This window comes from Oenanthe melanoleuca, chromosome 1 (genome assembly GCF_029582105.1).
Source record: "Oenanthe melanoleuca isolate GR-GAL-2019-014 chromosome 1, OMel1.0, whole genome shotgun sequence".
Classification (NCBI taxonomy): Eukaryota; Metazoa; Chordata; class Aves; order Passeriformes; family Muscicapidae; genus Oenanthe; species Oenanthe melanoleuca.
This window is the reverse complement of record NC_079333.1, coordinates 95,130,602-95,153,521: the sequence shown is the minus strand read 5'-3', so window position 1 is coordinate 95,153,521 and position 22,920 is coordinate 95,130,602. Positions and strand designations below refer to the sequence as shown.

The window sequence follows — 22,920 nt, the reverse complement described above, 5'->3', positions numbered from 1 at the left end:
TGGTCTTGTTTACAAGACCAATGTAAAATTTACCTAGAGGTTTATTTACATTTTCATAAAGAATGGATACATTTCATTAATATGTGGGAACATATAATTAGAAAATACAGAACTACAAAGCATAATGCTGCTTTCCACCACTGGTTGTTAGAATTATGAGAATGGTTTTTTAATAATCACCTTTCTGTACATGTTGCCCTACAAACTTAACCCATAGCTGGTTTCTCCAATAACACCACTTTTATTATGCAGAACTCTGAGAATGATTTGCTTACTGGCCTTGTGCAGTGGAATAAAGGGTGATGCCATAGAAACATTTCCAGTTTTACAAAACATAGTTGGGTAAAATGAAAAAGGTTAAATAAAATAAGCAGACTACTAATAAAAAATTACTGAGATAATGAGTGTGGTTAGAAATTAATAAAACAACTTGTTAAAATATTTAAATGCTTCTATTGTGCTTGTAGGTAACATTTGATTGTTGTGAAATACTGAGGAGCAAAGAGGGAGTAACACTAACTAAGCAATGTCTTGCACAGAGCAGAGTCTCCAGTGTGTAGGAGGAGCAGGAAGACCTGTATAGAAAGTACCCCCCAAACTGCAATGAAATTTCATCCTCAGGCACAAGGAGCAATGTTGTTTCCAATACATTATGTACAGACACTGAATTAAGGTGCTGATAATTGAAAATTGTAGGTCAAACCATGCAATACACCATACAAGCATCAAGTAAAATATGGATGTAAGATTATCTTTCACACTGTGTTTCACTGGGTGTGGCTAGATCTGTAAGAAGGTAAATACTATAATTTACTCTTTATGTGGTCAATCTGTTTATCTTTTTCCCTTTTTGGTATTTATTTCTCTTCACTAGTCCCTTTTTTCCATATATGCTTAGACTTTTAAAAATTAATTGTAAAAATCATTCTTGTGCTTTCTGCTTCACTAAAATACAGACTTTTTGTAAATAGAGAAAAGAATAATCCCTAAATGGTTTAATATTTTGATTTTTTTAAAGTTAAAAGTATTTCAATATTTTAGTGTTTAATTGCTATCATTAAACTACTCTCATTATATTTGCTGTTCATCATGACACTTGGTTGTATGTTGACTTCCACAGTTTTCCCTAATGACTTGAGCACTGACATAGATAACAGGTGGATATTTTTTAAGGGAACAAAACTGAGCAGGATGTGGTCATGCATCTGAATTTATAATTTTACCAAAATTCTACATTTTTCTTGTAAACCTAGCAGGTAGATTAGGTTGCTTTCAGATCCTGACGTGCTTCCACACTGACATAATTCTAGAGATGCTACTTGTGCAGAATTCATCAAGCTGTGCATGGCTGGTTGTCTTGTACATGCTGGTTCTTCAAGCTGCTTGTTTAAGAGCAGGGACTGCATTCCCTGGGAGCACAGGCACTGGCTGCTGCTGGAATTTGCTGTCCTCCTGCCCAGGCAGCAGCAGGAGTTTCAATAACCAGGCCCTACCCATTGTGATGGGTGGCAGATAGGTGAGATGAATCCCACATTGGCTTGAGGGAAACCAGTGAGTCACTCTCCACATCTCTCTAAAAGCAGAAGTGTTGTAAGTGCTGACCTCAGGATGCAAATAAGGCAAGGCTTGTATGGGAAATAGTGCCATTTATTAGATCAAACTGATAGAAAAGAAGTAGCCAGGCTCTGTCTTTGTTCTCATCTCTTCTGTTTGAGCGTCCCTGACTCCTTTTTTACCCCAGTTGTCTTACTTTGATTGAATACATTTGATATTCTAATCCCAACTGCATACATTAGAAATGCACTGCTGTAATTCAAATTACTGCAAGAATAAGAATAGACCAATATCTCCTTGAAGTTCCTTGAGATGAGGATCCCTCAAGATTTATTTCTTTGCCAGATTCTTCAGGTCACATCTGATATTTCTCCCCTAAAAGCTGGATAAAGTTAAGGTGAACCTTATTGAAAATGAATTGTTTTCTAAGCTGGATTGCCGCTTTTTTCCTGCTTATTCCTTGCATGTTTGTAAACTGAGCATATATAAACACTGCCTTTCCATTATTTTGGAGATTCTAGCTAAACTACTTCTATTTATAATCTCCTGGCAATTTTTTGAAGGATTAATATATTTTTGGGATATTTTAACCATTTAGTAATTATCCTAGAGTTAAGAGTGGTTCATGGAGTAGTTTGGGCATCTAGCAGAAGTTCTCAGTGAGGTGTTTTTTCTGCAAGGGGCTGACTTGTTAACTCATGTCTGTCACTGGAGTTGCATAACCCACCTCGCTCAGCTCACAGCAGCGACGCTCAAAAGAGTAAGGGAGGAACGATGGCAATCCTGTCTGCACTGTCACTGCTCCTGTTCTCACGCCTACAGGGTTGCTCATCTCTCTAGTTTCAAAAATACCAGAGATTTCTGAGGGATCACACCCAATCTACTGGTGGTTTGCCTGGCTACCACCTTCACCAGTATTCATTCTTTCCACCACGCTGTTCAGCTCTCTGCCTCATGATGATTTTCTTTTACATCCACTGCAGTAATTTTCTCAGTGCTCTGGTACGCTAAGAGCAGATTAAGAGGTTACACAAGTTTTTCTCAAATGACTCACTCAATAATTTAACTGAAAATCTTTATTTGTCTTATTCTGAAGCCAGGAGGGTGATTTTGTTGCTGTTAACTCAAATAGAGTTAGTCCTTCTGGGAGAGTCGTGTTCCCATGACTCCTTCCAAGCAGTCAAACTTTCTCAAGGTTTTCTACAGCACTTGGAGAGCTCTTTGGTATTATTCCACTAGAGATAAGAGAATTTCAGTGGAAATCACCAGATTTTCAGTTTCTTTTATTTTTCTGAGTTTTATGGGCATTTAGAATTCTACATACCATCTAGCAGGCTGATTATGAAAGAAATCAATCAATCTCTTTTGAACCAAAAGCCAGTTTTCTGTTTTTTCTCTTAAAAAGTGCTCTTCCTTCTTATGTCCTGTTGAGAGCCAGTTTTGTAAATCCTACATGAGAAAAATTTCTTCTTCCTTTAGGCTGAGTTTACTTTGTAATGGTCTTAATATTTTTTATGTGTTCTTTTTCTTTGCATCCTATATTTTGTTCTTTACAGCTTTTACTGGCTTCAGGAGGAGTGTTTATATTATCAGATTTTTCTGGGCTGACCATTCAGTTTTTTGGTCCATCTTTGTTTGCTAACTTCTCTTTGTTCCTCAGCTGAGCAGCCAATAAACCAATATGTTTTTCTGTGATTCCTTAACTGAACTTGTCTTGCCCTGTAATCTGCATGTTCAGCTGTCTTGTCCTGTGACAAACTGTATTAAAGTGATTAAAAAGAAGAAATTTTCCTCTTTTGGATTCATAAGTATTATAATTTCAACAGGTATATGATATTACTGTATAAGGAAAGGTAGATGTAATGCTTTTATAAGAAGTTAAGTTATGTAAGGTTGTAATAATTCAGAATTTTAGAAAAATTGGTTCACTTGAAAAAATTGCTTGGGGTGTTTTATCTTTGCACATATTTTATTAGCATTTTAGTGCTCCTGGGAGAGCTGAGCATTGGAGACAGCAAGGTACTAAACCAACTGTATTTTGATAAACCAAAAGAAATTACATCTAAAATGCCCAGAGAAATAATTTGCTGTATAATTTCTGTGTGCATATCCACCATCACTTTGGGATCTCTAAGAGAGGAATCATCCTGCTCTTTTCCTTGACAGATGTTGGAATTGAAGGCTAAGAGAACCTGGGCAAAGAGGGGAATCAAATAAGAAATAAAACCTCCTCCTGTGGTACATATATGAAAACAGGAATAAATAAAAGTTTAAAATAAAAAGAGATGGCATGTTCTACATAGATTCAAATAAATACATGCAGAAAAAAACAACTTTGTTCTCTATGGAAGCCATTTGCCTTTAGAAAGTAAAAAGGACAGTTAAAGAAAGGGTACATCATGTTCTTTTTAAGATATCAGTGGACACCATTCTATCCCTGAGGAATGGAAAAAACTGGCATGTTATCATGTGTTTATTTTTGTGCAATTTCTATGTATTTTTCTCCTCCTAGAATAACTTTGACTTCTTAGCCCTGGCTTTGGCCATGTGTGTTTATTTCGAATTCTTTCATGATAATGCTTTTCTTTGACATTTGCCTTTGTTCTGTGTCTGTGTACCAGCAAGGCCTGTTCTCAAGATGGAAAAGACAGAAAAGTGTTCTTTTTGCAGCACCTCTGAGCAATTTCTGCAACTTTACCTGTGCAGTCTTTGTAAATGGAACTTCTACCTCAAAGATTAAATCTAATGTGGATGTATAAGCTTCCAGATGGTATGGAGAGCATCTGCCTGAAAATTTATTCTCATTTGGTAGGTTTGGAAACAATTTTCTCATTTGTTTTCTGCATGCAGAGATGTTAAAAATATCTTATCTTTGATATTGTTATTTAGTATCAAATACCTCATACCAAATAGAACCAGGATGTATTTTTGGTAACTGGAGAACAGCAGGTCCTGAAGGGTTTAAAATAGATGACATATGATACCAAGAATAGCCCAGTGCAACTTGGCCAACCTGAGAAACTATTCAAAGAGCAAACCAAAATGGAGGGCACTTCTATACTCCATTCTTTCACTAACATTTATTTTGCCATTTTTGCTTTGTTTTGCTTCAAGCTTCTAATTAAGATTTCCTTGGCTTTGCTGACCCATTTCTATATTGTTAAAGGCAACAGAAAAGAAGCTGCCAGGATAGCAGAAGAGATCTATGGAATAGTCCCAGGTAAAGTAAAAACATGGACTTTCTAACATTTAAAAGTTTTATTTGCCACATTTTTGTAACTTGAGGATTTAAATCAGTGAGTTGCCATGAAATGAGGGATTTTTTGCTGAATGCATGGATAAATGTTTAACCTGAAGTGCTTCCCATTTCTGGGGTCTTTGAAGTGTTAGTATGTGTTGGCATGATTTAGGTGTGCAAAATATGAGACTCCAACAAGTACCCAGCTAGAATGAGGACAACATTTGCTCAAGGCACCATGGTAAATAAAAATATTTTTCTCAGATGCAAGGTGTTCTTTATTAGTGGTTTCAGATGGTTTTACTAAACATCCAGTTTTATTGTTAGGGAAAAGTTTTAGCACATTGATTTTCTGAAAGGAGATGCTAGGAGGATATAACTAATGACTTTATGAATCCAAGCCAAGAATCCTTGTTCTGTTAAATCAGATGATGAAAATGAATGCAGCTATAATAGTTCTGAAAAATACACAGCACAAGAATACATTGTATTTCCTTGGATACTTGGTAGATCATGGTTTAGTTTTTTCCTAGTGAGTTTAGTCATTCACATCACTGCTGTAATAATGAGTAGGCATGTGTTTGCATTCCTGTTAATTCCACTAATTAAAATGACACACTAATTAAAATGACACACTATTTTCAATTTACTGCTAAGGAGGGCTTATTTTCCTAGCTGAAGATTCTTATCAGCATTGTGACATCACACATTTCTATGTGACTCATTCCCTGGGCCCTTAACTTCCTGATTGTGCCATCAGGAGCAGCCACAGGAAGGTATCACAACACATGGTGTGGGGTGGCCACCCAAAGCAGGGAGATTAAGATCTGGCCAAGGGAAATACTGCAGCCAAGCATTTTTGACAAAGCCTTTATGAAGCCTGTATATATGTGGGCAGGTCTTGGTTATTAATCTATTTTTTATTCTCTAGAATATAATTCTAATAATTTATTACTGTAATTTTTTTCCAAGCACCTTTTTGCAATCATAATCTGACACGTGGTGAACAGCAGTTTTTGCATCAAGCAGGTTCTTATTGAGGTGCCTGGAAATTCAACAGGCTGTAACATATTTTTATCTGCAAGTTTCCATTTGCAGAAAGCCATTAAGGATAATCTTACAAAATGTAAGATCACGTGATGTTGTTGTTGGGGCACTATATCATATTACAGTCAGAGCTCCACAACCTTTTCTCTTTGCAGTGAAGCAGCAGCAGCAGGGCTGTGTAGCTCCTCTGTAGGCATTAAAAAAGAGCATTTTCAGTCATGTCACTCCCAGCTGAGAGGGGGAGATGTGCCCCATATGGGAACTATATTTGCCACACGTTTCAGGGAGGTAGGTTGTGGTGGCTGGTGTGGAGGTGTGCAGCAGTGTGTGTTGTCCTGAGGCTGTGTGTGCATCCACATGCGTTGGAAATGCCCTGCAAATGCATGTGAGAACACCCACTCACACGTGTTATACTCTGCATAAAAGGTTAAATAAGGTTCTGTAGCTCTGTCTGAATAACTCCTGAATCTTCCTGGTGTATAACAGCTCTGGGCTTTGTCACTTGCAATATCTTCTGACTTTCTGAACCCAGCTTGCCTATTTGAGTCACCAGCATGATGGGTGGGGTATTTGGGATATTTTCAGGAATATGTTCCTTGGTCCCTACTCGGTTCTTGTTTCCATCATTTTGACTGATCTGTCATTCAGAGCCTTGCCAGATATATTGTGCCAGCTGGTCTTTCCATGCCAGTTTCCTGCCTTAGAAGCCCAGGAAGTGCTAATAAATAAATGGAAACAAAAGTAATAACTGTAGTTAAAACTGTAACTCCAATAGCTGAAGTTCATCCTGGTCCTTGGGTAACAAAGGGAGAATCCTTTGGCCAAGGGTAAAACCTCTGCTGTGTCCTTGGCCTCAAGTCCCCATGGATGTGTCTGTGCCTCTCTCTGGTTCCTCCCTGCCTTGGGTAGCATTTGAAATGGAGATAAATCACCCTTTCCTTTCTCTCTGGTGTGCAGCATAGCTGAAAAAATTAAACAGGACAAGGGTTTCAAATACAGTGCCCAGGGGTTTGCTGTACAACAGAGCATGAATGCAAACACTGGTTTTGCTTCTGTCCTGTGGCACTGGAGAGGCAGCTGGCCTTTGGAGAAATACTTATGACACACTGTGTCACAGTATGGTTATAAATTTCAGTATAGGACAGTAAATTTGCTCTCTACTTGAGTGGCAGGGGTTTAACCTGAGCTGAATGTCTATGCCTGTAGGTATTAGCTAGGCTAAAGAATTATTTTTCTTGGCACATAAATAGATTAGGGTAAGAAAAAAGGCAAGCAAGCCTACGTGAAGGAGTCTGAACAGTTCAGCATCTCAAAATTATTAAAGAAGAAAAGTAAAGCCTTCAGGCAGAATTTGTTTTTCCATGTACTTTCTAACATTTTTCAGTGAAGAGAATGATTAAACCTGTTACATGGTAGTCTGAGAGGGAGGATGTTATTTATGAAATTGTCAGTTCAGGAAATAAAACTGCCAAGGACATGCCAGAATTCATTTGATGGACAAGTCAGCCCTGTTGTGAGGCTCTTAACAAAGTGTCAGAGAAGCTGGGATGCAATTTGTGACAAGAGCTCCCGAGGAAAGGTGGAGGCTGTTATGGTTTTGAGTAGGAGAATTGCAGGGTTCTGAAGTCTCTCTGTGACACCCAGTAGCATTAAATTTTGCTGATCTTTGCTGAAACATGTTTTTAGCTGTTAATTTAAAAGTTCTGCCAAAAAGCTTTTGTTCAGGTCCCTTAGTGAGCAGCCAGCTTTCTCAGGATTGCTGACCCCTCACTGCTCTGCTGAAATTAATTCATCAAACAGTTTCACCGCTGAGCCCACATTGATTTCAGTCCTGATCTGCTTTCACACATGGTGTGCATCCCCTGTCCTCCCCAGATCTGCTTTTGCTGCATCCCTGAATGAGTTCCATGCCTTTGCTGTTTCAGGCAGCTGGGCAGACCGGTCCCCTCTCCATGATGCTGCCTTCCAGGGACGCCTGCTCTCTCTGAAAACCTTGATTGCACAGGTAAAAGCCCACAGGTAAAGAAAAGGCTGGGAAGCAAGGTGGTTTCACATGAATTGCATTTGTGGGCTGATGAGCTGGTAATAGACTGCAGCAGGGCATAAGAAATATGGCTTTATGAATAAATACATCAGCACCTCTGGGCATGCATTAGTTTGCTCAGCTTAGAAGCTGGGGACAAGCCTGGGACAAAGACTATCACAGCTTGCAGCTTGCTCTATAATAAGCAATGATCCTTCTGCTCCTTCTCAATGATGAACCATGTAAATAGGCTTGAGAATAGGGACAATAAATATATGTATGTAGGCTATTTTAAAAAAAAACCCTAACAGTAAAAAGCTGTAAAAGTGCATCTTGCTTTTTGTAAAGTCAGCCTACAACCCTCTGCTCCACAAGGAACCAAGAGCTCTGGCAAAAGGAAGAGAGGAGGAGAGAATACATGAGAAGGAAAAGAAGTTGGATGTTAAAAGAGATAGGTTATGGTTCTTTGTGCTCTGCCAATCATCTTCCTTACCTCTTTTACCTAAACTCAGTATCCTCATCTAACACAAATAGGTAACTGTCCCCCTCTCCCTCTTGCCCCCCAGGCAACTGCAGGGAAATTAATTCCCTGAATGTAAAGCTTTTGACTTGGCTGTCAGACTTTTTATAGCCAAGGTAAATAATTTTTACCCCAGAGGCCACAGCTCTAATGGACAACATCCTCAAGGAGTGGAGCTGCCAGTGTGAAAATCTCTTCTCCAGACATCTCTTGAGGCATAGCTGCAGCTAAAAAAAGATGCTGCTTACAGACACTATTCACCCTCCCATTTTCTGATCCCTCTTTCCTTCACTTGCTGACATAAAGTGATTTTTATGGAAAAGGAAGTGATGGAGGTTAGAGATAAAAAAAAAGAGGTTTTATTCATTTAGGGATTGGATGGTTTTCTAAGACCTCTATCTCCATTTGTGCTGACCTTAGGCCACGTTGTGGTTATTCAGCAGATGCCCTGGTTATGCACTGGTCATGGTTGTACACTGAGGAAGCACCCAATGGTGTGGTTATATCATTTAGTTAATCCACTCTTTCTCCTTTCCCTAAGACATTTAATTTTGGGAGTAAAAGATGAAGGTCCTTGCTGATGAAAAGAGATCAAGGCAGCAATGTCTGTAAAGCCTGAGCTGGAGCTGAGTCACCACATACTGATAAATGTAGGGATGAAGTTGTTAATGGAACAGCAAAATCACTGCTCACTGCTTCCAAAATAGTTACACTGCTAACCTGAAATGAACTGTGGGACTTACCTGAGTGTCTGTGGGACACTCAGAAGTCTCTACTGCAGCACTGTGGCTTCCAAGAAAGCTGCTGAGGCTGTGGCTGCACAGGGAATGTCTGGACACAGGGAGGTGATGTACTGCTGCAGATTAAATATGGCTCAAGAACTCACTAATACCTCTTTCAATGCCTGAAAGAAGAGCTTGATTTTTCATGTACATTGCAAATAAGTTTTCTCATGAGTGATGTTTGGCAAACAGCCATTGTAAGATGTACGACTTATTCTCTGTTTTGTATTGGCAGGAATTGCTGTTTTTCCCAAGATATCAGTGCTTATTCTTTCACTTGCTATGACTGAATTTTATTTGTTAAATATATATATATACATGTATATATGAATAATGATTGAGAATAGTCTCCTTATTAGGAGTCTCTAGAAGAAATTCAACTGGAAGGAATATGCTGATCATGAAGTATGAAACCACCATACAATTGGCAAATTGAATAATCTCTATTTTTTCAAGGTTTTATCTATTCCCCTAGCACCATTGTAATGCATGAGAAATTTTACCAACAACTGTTACATTAATAATATTTTCACATGACTGGAAAACATTGTTTTTCTATAATACTTAGCCTGAAGTGTTTACAGTGCTTTTAATACTTACAGCATCAGGACTGCTGACTTTTTTGCCATGAGAGGTTGCTCTCAGGTATTCCTCTCTGCCCATTGCATTGGGTACTGTGTACCAAAAAGTGCATTGCTGCCATCTCGTGAGCTGCCCTGTCTATAGCACATCAGGCAGGCACAACTGTGCTTCAAAATATGACAGCAAGTGCAAAGTGGAACTGCTTCCAGGCCTGTTCTCACACATGCTTGCAAGATTCTAACTACCAGGAGATCTAGTTGCATTCAGAGGAAAACACACATGACAACTGTTATCCCCTTTGTGAATATGTCTGGTTTGTCTTTGTGCAGGGATATAGCAACAGTCAATTAGGGAAATACCTGAAATAAGGCATTTGTAAATCACTGTTCTTTCTTCCAGTGTAAAACATTTCCTGGATGGTCAGATAAGAGGAACTGATTTGTGGGTGGGATTTGACTCATTTCTCTTATAGGTTTACCAGGTGCTTATTACCTCTGAGTGAAACACACTTGGGTACCCCATGTAGTGAATAAAAGACTTTTAGGATACAATTCGTCTGCCTCACTGGAGACAGCTGCTTTAGCACAGGACGAATCATATCCTATGGAGTCCTGTTTTTCCCCAGGGAGGGAGCTGCCAGCTCCAGCTGAGCTGCAGATTCCTGTGCCAGAAGCATCCTCATTCAGGGAGGTGAATCCCTCCAGCTGTAGCTCCTGGTGCAGGACTTATCAGGAAAGGGAATGCCACCCATATAAGTTAAAGAAATGTGATGTCTTTCCTGCAAGTGACAGCACATCCTGAAGAGAGGGAAATAGAAGGCAGAGCTTGTAATAGCTCCCAGTTTAACCCCATCACCAGGTGTGGGTTGTGGGGACAAGAACTGAATCACTGAGCAGCTGAGCTGAGCCCTTTCCCTGGCACACCCCATGGCTCTCCCTGCCCCGGGCAGCCTGCAGGAGCTGTGCTGGAGGCAGGGCTGTCCCCTCACACTGTCCTGCCTTGCAGGGTTTCAACGTGAACCTGCTGACCACAGACCGGGTGTCAGCTCTGCACGAAGCCTGCCTGGGTGGGCACGTGGCCTGTGCCAAGGTGCTGCTGGAAAACGGGGCCCAGGTAAGACTGGGGATGCCACTGGGACACAGGCACTGGGAATGGATAGCCCACATCAAAGGGGATGTTGGACCTGCTCTCCATGTGGCAGGGCCAAGATGCAGGTGGGCATCTCTGACAGAAATGTGGAAAAACATCACGGTGTTCTGTTTTCCTGGGCGATAGATTTGTCTCTCCTTGGATCACCCCTTTATTTTCTTTTGTTTTCCCTTTGTGTGTGAAACACACTCACCATTGATGAAAAACAAATGAAAGATGCTGAGTGAAAGTAACCCACATTTTACCCTCCCCCGTTGTGAGGTTAGTGACCTCCAGTGCTCTCAGCACCAACTTCGTCAGGTTACCTTAAATAAGCAAAGCAGCTAAGAGTTGCTGTAAAGGTTATTTATTACAAAGATTATTTATTACAAAGCACATCTTATTTCAAAGCACATCAGTTTCAAAGGCATGAAGAAAAGCAATGGCAAAAGCAGTAGCAAAAGCAAAAGCTCAAAAGCAAATGGCAAGAAGCAAATGGCTAAAAAGCAGATGGCTAAAAACACCAAATCTCCACAATGCATACTTTATATATGATTTTCCCAACAAGCTAAGACACAAACTCAGACCACCACTCCTTAACCTATTAGAATTCTGGTTTCTTAACATTCCCATATGACCTGTCTTGTTCTATCTGAAAAATGTAAGCAATATTCTTACTATAGCTCTACTGTGTCTCAGAACTGTCTACAGCCATGGTCCTGGAGCCCCTACTGAAAACAACAGTGTGTTTGCAGCCTTCACTAGAACTGGCACTGCAACTTTGGCATTTGAAACCTTTCACTTACTAAAAGCATTCGAGCTCACCCTAAAACTTACTAACTTACTTCTACTTAAACATCTGCTTTATGTGTGAGTAGCTTAATGTACTTCAACCCATCCAAAGGCTTTCATTCAATTCCTGCACTCTGATCTCTCTCTGAAGAATGAAGAGACCCCTGACTCGCTCACTCCAACACCCCCTCAGCAATGATCACTGGAATTACATCTGGTTTTCTATGGGAAGGTTGGGGAATCTCTTTTAAGTAAAAATGAATGTGCTTGAAGCAATGGAACATTTTAACTGCTAATAAAATAACAATTCCCACAGTTGCACCTAGGGCAGAATACATGTTCACAAAAGAGATTAAGGAATGGATGAAATATATAAGAATATTTTAATGTCAGCTGGGTTTTCAAGTAAAATTTATATGGCAAGAAACCAAGCAGTACCAAAAGAGTCAGGAGACCTCCAGTGCCTCCAGCAGCTCCAGCTACATCTGCCTGATGGCACTGGGGGAGGTGAGGGCAGTGGAAATTTTACAACTTGGCACGTGCTTGCATAATCCATTGCTCTTCTCCAGTGTGCCACAGAGTTAAAGACATGCAAATTTGCTTCAAAAATTGGCCCTGAGGGCTTGCTATATATTTAAACATAGCTTAGACAGGGATGTGGTATAATTCTTGGGTGTCCTGTGCAAGGCAGGAGTTGGACTCTGTAATCCCCATGGGTCCCTTCCAGCTCAGCAGATTCTGTGATTCTGTGATCCTGTGATTCTGTAACTCTGTGATTCTGGGATCTACAGCTCTGCTGTCCCAATGGATTATGGCAACAGAAGTTCTTGCCAGGTCTTTGCATCAGAAGTTGGGGAAGAAAATTTCTGTCTTGCATAGACACACATGCATATCAAGTCTTTTGAGGGTGTTCCACCTTGAGGCTGGTGCAAACTAAACAATCTTGAAGATACTCAACTTCTTCACATTAAAAATAAGAAAGAAAAAGAATTGCAATTTTTAGCAGGTTCAGCAGGAGCATTCATAGCAGGCAGGGTTTCTGCCTTATGGCACTCACTATCTGGGAAAGAGGGCAGATATCAAAGGACAATGCTGTATATGTTATATCACAACATACAACCCAGAAAGCTGTAAATAAATGATTCCTGAAGTTACCCAAGACAAGAGTCTGACTGTGGTGCACTCCAGGTGCACACAGGCGTGCTGCAAGGGCGTTCCCTGGAGCAGGATCATGCTGAGTGTGTTGCCTGGCAGGTGAACGCAGCCAGCGTGGACGGGGTGACCCCTCTGCTCAACGCCTGCTGCAGTGGCAGCGCAGCCTGTGTCAGCGTGCTGCTGGAGTTCGGGGCCAGGGCACAGCTGGGGAGCCACCTGCCTTCGCCCATCCACGAAGCAGTCAAGAGAGGTAATGCTCTGGGGGGGGAGGGCTGAGAGCCAAGCCAGCAATAACTCGTGACAAACCTGTCTTTTGTCTTGTCAAAGCATTTAAAATATTATTTCCATATCAGTGCAGATAAACAGGTTCAGCTTTTTCACAGCTCCTGTGGCTCAGAGCTGTACCTGGGTGTGTTCTGCTCTGCAGCAATTCAGTGAGAGCTCTTCCCTCCACAGGTCACAGGGAGTGCATGGAGACCCTCCTGGCCCATGAGGTTGACATTGACCAAGAAGACCCTCAGCACGGCACCCCTCTCTACATGGCCTGCACCTACCAGAGAACAGAATGTGTCAAGAAGCTTTTGGAGCTAGGTGCACCTGGAAAAGGGGCTGGGGGAGAGCTAAGGTGGTGTGAGCCAGTGCTGCTGGTCTCTCTGAGCTGCCTCTACTTAAAACACCATGGGTTATTTCCACAAGAGTTGTTTGGGAGCCTGACCCTCTCAGACTCATTTGAGGCCATTAAAAACTTCCCCTGTTTTGATAAAGAAATGATGATTTCCTAAGTGAAAAGCCTTTTTAATTACAGACACCTTCCTGAGGCTATCTGAATGTGAAAACAGAATTCTTTTAGTTTTCCAACATAGTAACAGGAAGCACAGAAAATACTGGCTAATATTACTGACCAAAATAAACTCTTGCTTAACATAGTAGTTTATCAGAACCATTAGCTTCACCTCCTCCTCAATGGATGATGAGGGCAGCAGTAAAGCTGCTTGGAAGAATAATCACTGCAGGTCCAGGCACAGGCTATGAACTAGCATGAATTTTTGCTGTTAGAGTGCATTAGTTGACTTAAACCTGCTCAAAGTGTGGCCCTGCTGTGCCCAGCCAGCCTGGGGCAAACATTTTGCTTGCTGTGCTTCCAGAGTTATTACAATGAAATACTGAAAGATTTTGTTGGGTTTTTTCCCCCCTGGAAATTGAAATGTTAGATTTTATGCCATTAGCAATTTGAAAGAGCGCATGGTAGGCTTTGAACATGTAATGGGTTGAAGGTCAAGCTGCTCAATGCTGAGCACTGCAGACAGGGTTTGGTGGCCCAGAGCACTCTTACAGAGCAGTGTCTGACCTGGTGAGCTCTGCACAGCTGGGAGATGGGGAAGTCCTGTGTGCCACCCACCCCTTCATTTGCTGAGGCTCCTGGTGGAAACCAGCGTGGTGCAGGCTCAGACAGCCCCTGCTGCCCACCAGATCTAACCATGAGCTCTTGTTCCCCAAGGAGCCAGTGTGAACGTGGGGAAGAGACTGGACACCCCCCTGCATGCAGCAGCCAGGAAATCCAGTGTGGAGATAGTTGTCCTGCTGGCAGACTATGGTGCTAACCCAAAATTAAGAAATGCTGACCTCAAATGTGCCCTGGATCTTGCCACACCCCACAGCAAAGTGGAGCAGGCGCTTCTGCAGCGGGAAGGTAATGGGTTCCTTTCTTCTCCTTTTTTAAGTAAGGCAGTATTTCTATCCTTTACCTAAGTAGGTTTGCGTAACTGCTTTTATAGGTAGTGCTTTATATAAATTTTTACTTTCTCTGCTGCCTTCAAACTTCCAACACATGACACAGAAATCTGTTTTGTTGCTAGAGCAGCCACCTGGTGCTATGGTTTTAGCAGGTAAATCAGTCAGTTATTCTGTGCTTTCTTTTCCTGTCTACTGAAGGAAAATCATATGTATTTACCTAGTGGGACTCCTAGGGTTAAAAAACACCATGAAAGTTTATTAATAGACAATATTTTAGTACCACCATCCAGTGCTCAGCCTTGCACCACAGCTCAATGAGCGAGTGTGTCCCCTGCTGCCAGGAGAAAGCAGAGCTCTTTGCCAGACAACTCTTCAGCTTCACAGCTCTTCCATGTGGCTCCTGGGGCTGCAATCCCAGCACAGATCAGAACTTTGCTGTTATCTCCAGCCTTCCTGCAATTAATTATCTTTCCAGTTTACTGGAAGAAACCTCTGAGCAGAAATTAATCAGGATCCCCTTGTGCCATTTTCACCTGCTGGCTAGAACTTGATGCATCCAAGAGCAATATCCCTGTGCTATGGGCTTGCTGAATTAGTTCCCCTCTCCTCTAATCTCTGTGATTCCCAGCTCACTGGTACTCTGTTAGCTGGTCTGTGTCCCCCTGAGGCTCCTCTGACTCAGAGAGTGAATTTTGCTCCCCCCATGCAAGGCAGCCTCTCACCTTCCTGAGCCTGCTCACAACCACCAAGGACCAAAGTGTGCTGTGCACAAAAAAACACTTACAAACAGCTCTTGCATGGTAAATTAATAAATGCCAGTGGTGCACATAGGCTGTGTGCCAGCCCTCTGAACACAGGTGGGCTTTATGGTGGAAATGAAACATTGGCTTGATACCCTTCTGTCCTGTTCCCTTTCTCCATGACTTTTCATGCAGAGCTTTAATTTGTCATATCTAAAACCTTCTGGGAGGAATTTTGTTTTAATGCTTCTCACCTTGTGTGACTTCTGTCCCCATACCTGAGTTGCCCAGGTCTCAGTGTCATGAGGCTGTCCTGCTACCATTGCCCTGCATGAACCAGGCAATAAAGAAATATCCTTAATATAAATAATTTTCTCTTCTCAAACTTTCCTTCTGATTTCCACTCTCAGCTTGTCACCCTCTTCTCCCATAAAGTCAGAAAGGTTCTAAAGGCATTTCAGATCTTGCTGACTCTGTTTTTTAGGCATGAAGTTTTCTCAGTTTCCTCACATTTGGTTCCACTTTCAGATATTTTGCTATGCTTAACATGCAACTACTCTTTTCCCCTACTTCTGTGTTTTCTGAGGTCCTTCTGTATGAAATAAGAACCCTAGGCTAAAGAGTTTCTCTAACCCTAACTTCTCTGCTGAGGTTACTTAGATGGGTCCCTTTAATTGCTCCTCTCCCTAGCTATTAAGTGATGTGAAATATAAAATGTGTCTGTTTTCCCAAGTGCTTTAGGAGATGGTAGTTCCTTACTTCACTTCCAGTGACAGTACTACAAATGTTCTTTTTTATAGATCCCATATTTTTCTATTAATTTCTTCTCAGAGGGGATATTATCACCCTGTTTGAGCTCCTAAATTTTCCCATAGTAAAAGCACAGATTATGTAGCTTACCTGTAAGGTACAAGTACAGGCCTTTAGGGGAAAACACCAGGGCAGCAGCCCTGTGGGCAGCACTGTGCCAGCCACTGCCCAGGAGGAGTCCTCTGGCAGCTTTCCAGCCACTCGACCTCTGATGTTTAACAGGAGTTCTCACAGGCAACAAGGGAAGGGCAAAAAGGCTTTTCATCTTCTCGTCTTGCTTTTTTGTTGTTGCTTCTTTTCTTTCTTATATTTTCTTTTATTTTTATTATTTTTCATCCTCAATCTCTTTTTGAAAAAAAATTTAAAGACTTTCTATCTTTGAGACCTTTCCTCAAAAGTTTTCCCTTCAGTCAGACTTAGCTAAAATTAGATGACACAGTCAGAAATGTTTTGAGGAGCGCTGGTGGGCTGACTGACAAATAGATATATTCTGAGACATAAATATAAATATAAATATAAATATAAATATAAATATAAATATAAATATAAATATAAATATAAATATAAATATAAATATAAATATAAATATAAATATAAATATAAATATAAATATAAATGAAATAGAAATAGAAATAGAAATAGAAATAGAAATAGAAATAGAAATAGAAATAGAAATAGAAATAGAAATAGAAATAGAAATAGAAATATTCTGGTCATGTAAAAAGGCTAAGTTGCAGTGACTACTTGTGCAGGTATCTGCTGAGATGCCAGTTGGAAAAAGTGTGTTCTGTGTGTATGAACTATTAACTGTACTTATCCTTTTTCCTTGTCCTATATCCTGAGCAAGGGCTATGCATTCCAGAGCTCTCTCTCCAGTGCAGACACTTTATGGTATTTTAGGTGTTTGCTCAAGAAAAGATACCAAACAGCCTAGCTGTGCATACAGAAAAAGCAGTTCAGTGTGTACAGTTTTCAAATAGCTGGACCAACTCTAACAACCTTGAATACAAACAATAACGTCTCTAACTCTCCCTGACTGCAGCAAGTGCTGTGCAGTGCTTGGTGTGGGTGGCAGATCTTGCTGGCTGCTTTGGCTGGCTCTGCTGGTGGGTTTGAGGTGCCCACTCCTGCCTGTGGTGGGTTTGAGGTGCCCACTGCTGCTGTGGTGGGTTTGAGGTGCCCACTGCTGCTGTGGTGGGTTTGAGGTGCCCACTCCTGCCTGTGGTGGGTTTGAGGTGCCCACTGCTGCTGTGGGTGGGTTTGAGGTGCCCACTGCTGCCTGTGGTGGGTTTGAGGTGCTCTCTCCTGCCTGTGGAGGTTTGAGGTGCTCACTGCTGCCTGTGGTGGGTTTGAGGTGCTCACTGCTGCCTGTGGTGGGTTTGAGGTGCTCACTGCTGCCTGTGGAGGTTTGAGGTGCTCACTCCTGCCTGTGGTGGGTTTGAGGTGCTCTCTCCTGCCTGTGGTGGTTTTTCTGCTGCCTGTGGTGGGTTTGAGGTGCTCTCTCCTGCCTGTGGAGGTTTGAGGTGCTCACTCCTGCCTGTGGTGGGTTTGAGGTGCCCACTGCTGCTGTGGGTGGGTTTGAGGTGCTCACTGCTGCCTGTGGTGGGTTTGAGGTGCTCTCTCCTGCCTGTGGTGGGTTTGAGGTGCTCACTCCTGCCTGTGGTGGGTTTGAGGTGCCCACTGCTGCTGTGGTGGGTTTGAGGTGCCCACTGCTGCCTGTGGAGGTTTGAGGTGCTCACTCCTGCCTGTGGTGGGTTTGAGGTGCTCACTCCTGCCTGTGGCGGGTTTGAGGTGCCCACTGCTGCCTGTGGAGGTTTGAGGTGCCCACTGCTGCCTGTGGAGGTTTGAGGTGCTCACTCCTGCCTGTGGTGGGTTTCAGGTGCTCACTCCTGCCTGTGGTGGGTTTGAGGTGCCCACTGCTGTGTCTCTCCCCAGGTCCGGCCAGCCTGGCCCAGCTGTGCCGCTTGTGCATCAGGCGGCGCCTGGGTCGCTCCTGCCTCTCCGCAGTGCACAGGCTGCGCCTGCCCGAGCCGCTGCAGGACTTCCTCCTCTACAGGTAGGGCTCTGGCTGCCCTCAGACTGCAAAGGAAACTGCAACAAATGGCTGCTTACTCCAAGATCATTGTAGCAAAGAAAAACATTCAAAGGCGTCATTAACTGTCATTGGCTGCTGTGTGACTGTGAAAATTGAAAACTCCTCTTCACAGGCAGTGGATGGTACTCTGGATACAGTGCCCTCACAATCTATTGCCACATCGACTGACACCAGCCTGGGAAGTCCCATAAACAGCTCACTTGACACGTCTGTAGATGCATATGCACATGTCCACTCACCCACACACACACAGAGATTTCCTCTGCATTTAGGGCAATGTTTATTTGTGCACTATCTGTGCAGCATCTTTCTTCCCTTTGTCTATCCAATCTCAATGCCAAATTCAAGGCAGTGGGTGTTTTTCTTCCATTAGTATGTGAAAATGAAAGCTTTCAGTGAGGAACATCAGACATACACAATGTACTGCATGTCTTCTATCAGCTTTGATTTTGCATCCTTTCATCTCCTTCCTATTGTCTATCAATTTCCAGCAGTCTCTGGCTGCCCAGCCACTGTACATCCCTGAGCACAGCTGTTCCCAGTGGTAACACATCTTGTCCTTGGAGGTACAAGTGGTGTTATGAAAGCAAGTGCAGGGTTTTCAAGTAAACCCACAAAAATGTGTCAAAGTCTTAAAAAACCCTTTTGTCTCTTCTAGAAAAAAAATCCCTCCAAAGTTTTATCACCTGAGATCTGGCTGCATTCATTACATGAACATTTTCTCTTAGCTTAATTTCATGACAGAACTGCAAAGATTTTTCTAGGCATAGTAGGTGATATTTCAATGTCCATCCTTTGCAAAGTTTAAAGAAAAGCAGAGGAGTTCTCCTTCTTTTGGCTTTGCATGCTTGACATTTCTCAAGGTAAGTCCTTGGATTGTGGAGCTGGAGAGAAGCAAGGCCACTAAAGACAATTGTGCATCACCCGAATGTTGTCCTTTTGGGATTGGATTGTTAATGGGTAAATGTTGGATTTTCCTCACCAGGAGTGGTTTGCAGGCTTGTCTGCTCCCTCACTCCCTATTCTAGAGGTTTTAATTACCTCCCTAGGACAAAGGATTTTTTTAGAGTGTTATAAACTTGTCCATTGTCTATTAGTTTAAATAATGTGGGGATTAGTAGCTTGGAAACAGCAGGGCTGAAAGCAGACACCTTTTTGACTTAAGAAATGTGGGATCCAGTGATAGTTGCTGTTCCTGTTTGAATTCATAAAAGTTTATTTTGTTTTTCCTGGGGAGATTCTTCCAGGGGACAAAACATTTCTTCAGAGCCAGGTTTTGGTAAACTTCTGCCGTGAGACAGGCAGTAGTGTTTCATTAGCTGTAGTAGACTGAGAAGCAGAATTAAAAGCAGTCTGTCTCCATTTTGCTCAACTTCACAGGTTCTAGAGGCTGCTGACACATTTTCAGGCTGTGAAATGTAGTGGTTTCTTTATGAGTTAGGCATACTGGCACCAATTTTCACTGCCCATACATCTTAATTCAGAGGGAATTGGGCTGCTGGAGCCTGGACACAGGACTGGCTTCCAGCAGCAGTGAAGCTCCTGCCCCTGCTCCAGCAGCAGCAGTCTCTGGTTCAGTGCTAATCCCTTAATGTCACCATGACAGTTCTCTGAGACAAAGGTCCAATGTTTCCCATACTTCTTTATGATTAATCCAGCACTAGTAAGATAAATTGAGCTCTCAGCAGCTCATGAGACTGGACCTTCAACATTACAGCCAAAAATGGATGCAGTTTTCAGCCTCTGTTTGCACACATTGAATGTTATCTGATGGCAAGAGATATTACCCATAAAGTTGTCAGTGACATCAATGACCTTGTATGGTATAAAACTTCATGAGTCTCAGAGATTTGAACACTAAATTCTCAAGAGCCTTTGAAAATCAAATACTATCAAGAAAGAAATGTCTGTATTAATCTGATGTCAGCAGATCTCTCTCAGTTCTATCTTTACTGCAAACTCACCTGCTCTGCTAAGAGGGTGGCAGTGAGAATACCCCCTGCTCTCTGAATGGAGAGACAGCCTCAGATGTGTGAGCTGCCAGACTTGCACTGCAATCAAGGGACTAAGGCAATTTATGGGATCTATTTCAGAATGTGTAATGCTGAATTGATTTCCTTCTGCAATCATCAATGAAAGCAGTATTTCACTTGCATAGGATTTTAAATTGAAAAAATATATCTCCATTAAGAAAATGCAGTCTTTTCAGCCTCTCAGAAAGTTTTATCTCAAGAAGCAGGAGAAAGTGCCCTATATTTATTCCTGATATTAGCTTGCTATGAAAAAAAATCACCTTACCTTTTCTTCCTGGAGACATCATTCTCTCTGAAATTCTGTAAATCAGAGTGTCTGACAGCCTTAATAAATCAGAGGAGAAGTTCAGAAGTCCTGAGATTAAGAAATTTAATTAGAAACTTTACCTAGACTTCCTTGCTCTTACTTCAAAATGTGAAGTCTTCCATTTAATTCTCATGGACTGTGCTTTGTGTCATAACAATGCATGGAAATACTGAGGAAATAGCTGGAGGAAGTATTTCATTTTTTTTTCAAAAATGCCATCTCATGTGAGGATAAGGAAAGACTGGGGCAGTTTTCTATGAGGTTATTGACTCTGAGTGATTTTTCAAAATGAGTTTGGAAAACATCTGTCAGCTGCTTTTCTGAAGGTGAGGGAAGAGCAACTAATCTCACAAGGTCTCCTTTAGAACAAGTGGTGTCTTCTCTGTCATTCCATGTTCATTGACTGAAATCAGTTATTTGGGTAAGGTATGGCTTTCCTGGGGATACAGACATTTTTATGTGCTGCAATTCCACTGCTATACAGTGCTCTCTCAGTCTCTTGCCAAAATCTGGCTCCACAGGTTTCCCTGTAGCTTGAGGTTAATTTTTCCCAGTTTTCTCTGCAGCATTCTGGTCAATGGGCCATGTCCTCAGGGACATACAACACTGGGTATAAATAGACCAACACATTTTGGGAGGGCTTAATAAACAATACTTCTTAAGGTAGCTAGGAAAAGAAGTTTCATTCTGATTTGGCTCCAAAAAGATCTCTGTTTAGACCTCCTGCCCAGCCTGTTGTGTTCAAGGTGACCTCTGTTCCTACAGTGCAACTCTGCTATTGGCATTAAACAATCCTCCATCCTCTCCAGGACTCAACTTCTCACAGCACATCTGCCAGTCCCTGAATTTCTGTCTGTCCAGCATGCCCAGTTAAATCTGCCATTCAGAGAGTGAAATTTAAAAGTGTAGGGACATGCCAGACTGCTGAAACTTGTTGCTGTACTGTAGGAGCTGAAATTCCCCTTGTCTGCCTTGAGGTGCCAACACCCACCTTCCCAGGCAGATGCAGGCTGTGAGGGAGGCTGTCTGTCTGTCTGTCTGTCCACCTGTGTGCTCTCTCTTTTTGTGATGGGACTTGCCTGTGCCACTTTGGGCAGTGGGACAGGAGGATTTTCTCCTCCTGACTCTGTCTTCCCCCAGGGCACTTGAGCCTGGCCAAAGTCCTCCTCAAGGCACTGAGATTTCTTCTCTCCACACATGCTAGAAATAAATGTTGTGTTTTCCCTGTGCAAACCCCTGAAAACAAGGTCAGTGTCCCCTTGGTGACACTCTGCAGGACAGGGCACAGGGGCTGCCCAGCACCTTTCTCTCCCAATCCTGACCTTCTCCTGCAGCACAATCCTGCTGTCAGCATTTAACACCCTCCAGCCTTTATTGGTTTGAAAATATTAGTGCTGTGTCCCAGCATGGCATTAGGGCAAGTCTGATAAAAATGAAAATGAAATATATTCACTGACTCTTAGCTGAAAAATCTCTCTGACCTGGAGTGATGGTTCTTAATGCCTTTGTGTAATTATTTTTTCAGAAATTAGCATTTCCCACATGCCAATTGCTCCTCACTTTTTTTTTTCTTTTAATGTTCTGAGTGAGATGTATATTATTGTCAAATACAGATTATTCCACACAGAATTTCTACCTAATTTGATTTTTATTTCTTGAAAGTTCCTTTATTCTTAAATTTTATACTATTCGTAGAAACTATGTACATTGCAGCAAATGAAAAACCGTGCCAGGTTTAAAATTGGAAAATCTTCAATAAAGGGTATCAGGAGTTGCAGAATAAAGCATAATCTGCATATTCAGTTGAGAGCAACATCTGGAGGGGGGAGGCAGATGAATCATGTCCTGCCTGCAGGGCTATGATCTCACTGTCATCATGGAGATGTGGGATGGCTCCTGTGACTGCAATGTTGGAATGGAGGATACAGGATCTTGGGGAAGGGCAGGCAGGGCTGTGGAGGAGCTGCCTCCCTCTGTCCATGACCAGGGTGCATGGATCTCATCCCATCATAGGTATGGATGAGTTCTTTGGGGTCAGGGCTAAAGGGGGATAGGGACATTATGGTGGGGTCTGCTACAGGCACTGGCCAGCAAGACTGAGGGCATGAGGCCCTTTCAGACAGCCTGGCATGCACAAACCCTGTCCTCATGGGGAGCTTCTGCTACCCCAGTATTTGCTGGAAGGCCAGGACACTGGGGCATAGGCAAACCAGGAATTTCCTGGAATGCATTTATTAAATCTTCCTTCTCCAATGAGGAGAGTGCTGTGCTGAACTTTGATCTTCCCAGCAAGGAGATGCTGTGGGGAAGGTGAAGCTCAAGGGAAGCCTTGGCTGCAGTAACCATGGGATGCTGGAGTTCCTTAGGGCACCTGGAATTG

The 22,920-nt window shown here is 42.3% G+C and overlaps 1 protein-coding gene across 3 annotated transcripts; it reads left to right on the top strand.

Moving 5' to 3' along the window:
• The first annotated feature begins 4,594 nt into the window (after positions 1-4,594).
• Positions 4,595-22,247, top strand: ASB11 (ankyrin repeat and SOCS box containing 11). Of its 3 annotated transcripts, none has more exons than XM_056484210.1 (8): positions 5,561-5,918; positions 5,995-6,127; positions 7,765-7,844; positions 10,752-10,859; positions 12,921-13,071; positions 13,278-13,412; positions 14,320-14,511; positions 18,041-22,247. In XM_056484210.1, the coding sequence occupies exons 2-8, from the start codon at positions 6,058-6,060 to the stop codon at positions 18,163-18,165; spliced, it is 861 nt and encodes a 286-aa protein (XP_056340185.1). In that variant the 5' UTR covers positions 5,561-5,918; positions 5,995-6,057; the 3' UTR covers positions 18,166-22,247. The 3 variants fall into 3 exon arrangements, with proteins under 3 accessions (XP_056340167.1, XP_056340185.1, XP_056340176.1); XM_056484201.1 differs by having other exon boundaries at positions 7,715-7,844; XM_056484192.1 differs by lacking the exons at positions 5,561-5,918; positions 5,995-6,127 and adding an exon at positions 4,595-4,774.
• The last annotated feature ends 673 nt before the right edge of the window (positions 22,248-22,920 follow it).

What these genes read in the sequence shown, in the direction of transcription:
- ASB11 (XM_056484192.1), top strand. Translation starts at nt 4,597, where the DNA reads ATGGAGGGCACTTCTATACTCCATTCTTTCACTAACATTTATTTTGCC. An exon ending in CCACGAAGCAGTCAAGAGAG is followed by an intron (nt 13,072 to 13,277) that starts GTAATGCTCTGG and finishes TTCCCTCCACAG; the next exon opens with GTCACAGGGAGTGCATGGAG. An exon ending in CAAGAAGCTTTTGGAGCTAG is followed by an intron (nt 13,413 to 14,319) that starts GTGCACCTGGAA and finishes TTGTTCCCCAAG; the next exon opens with GAGCCAGTGTGAACGTGGGG.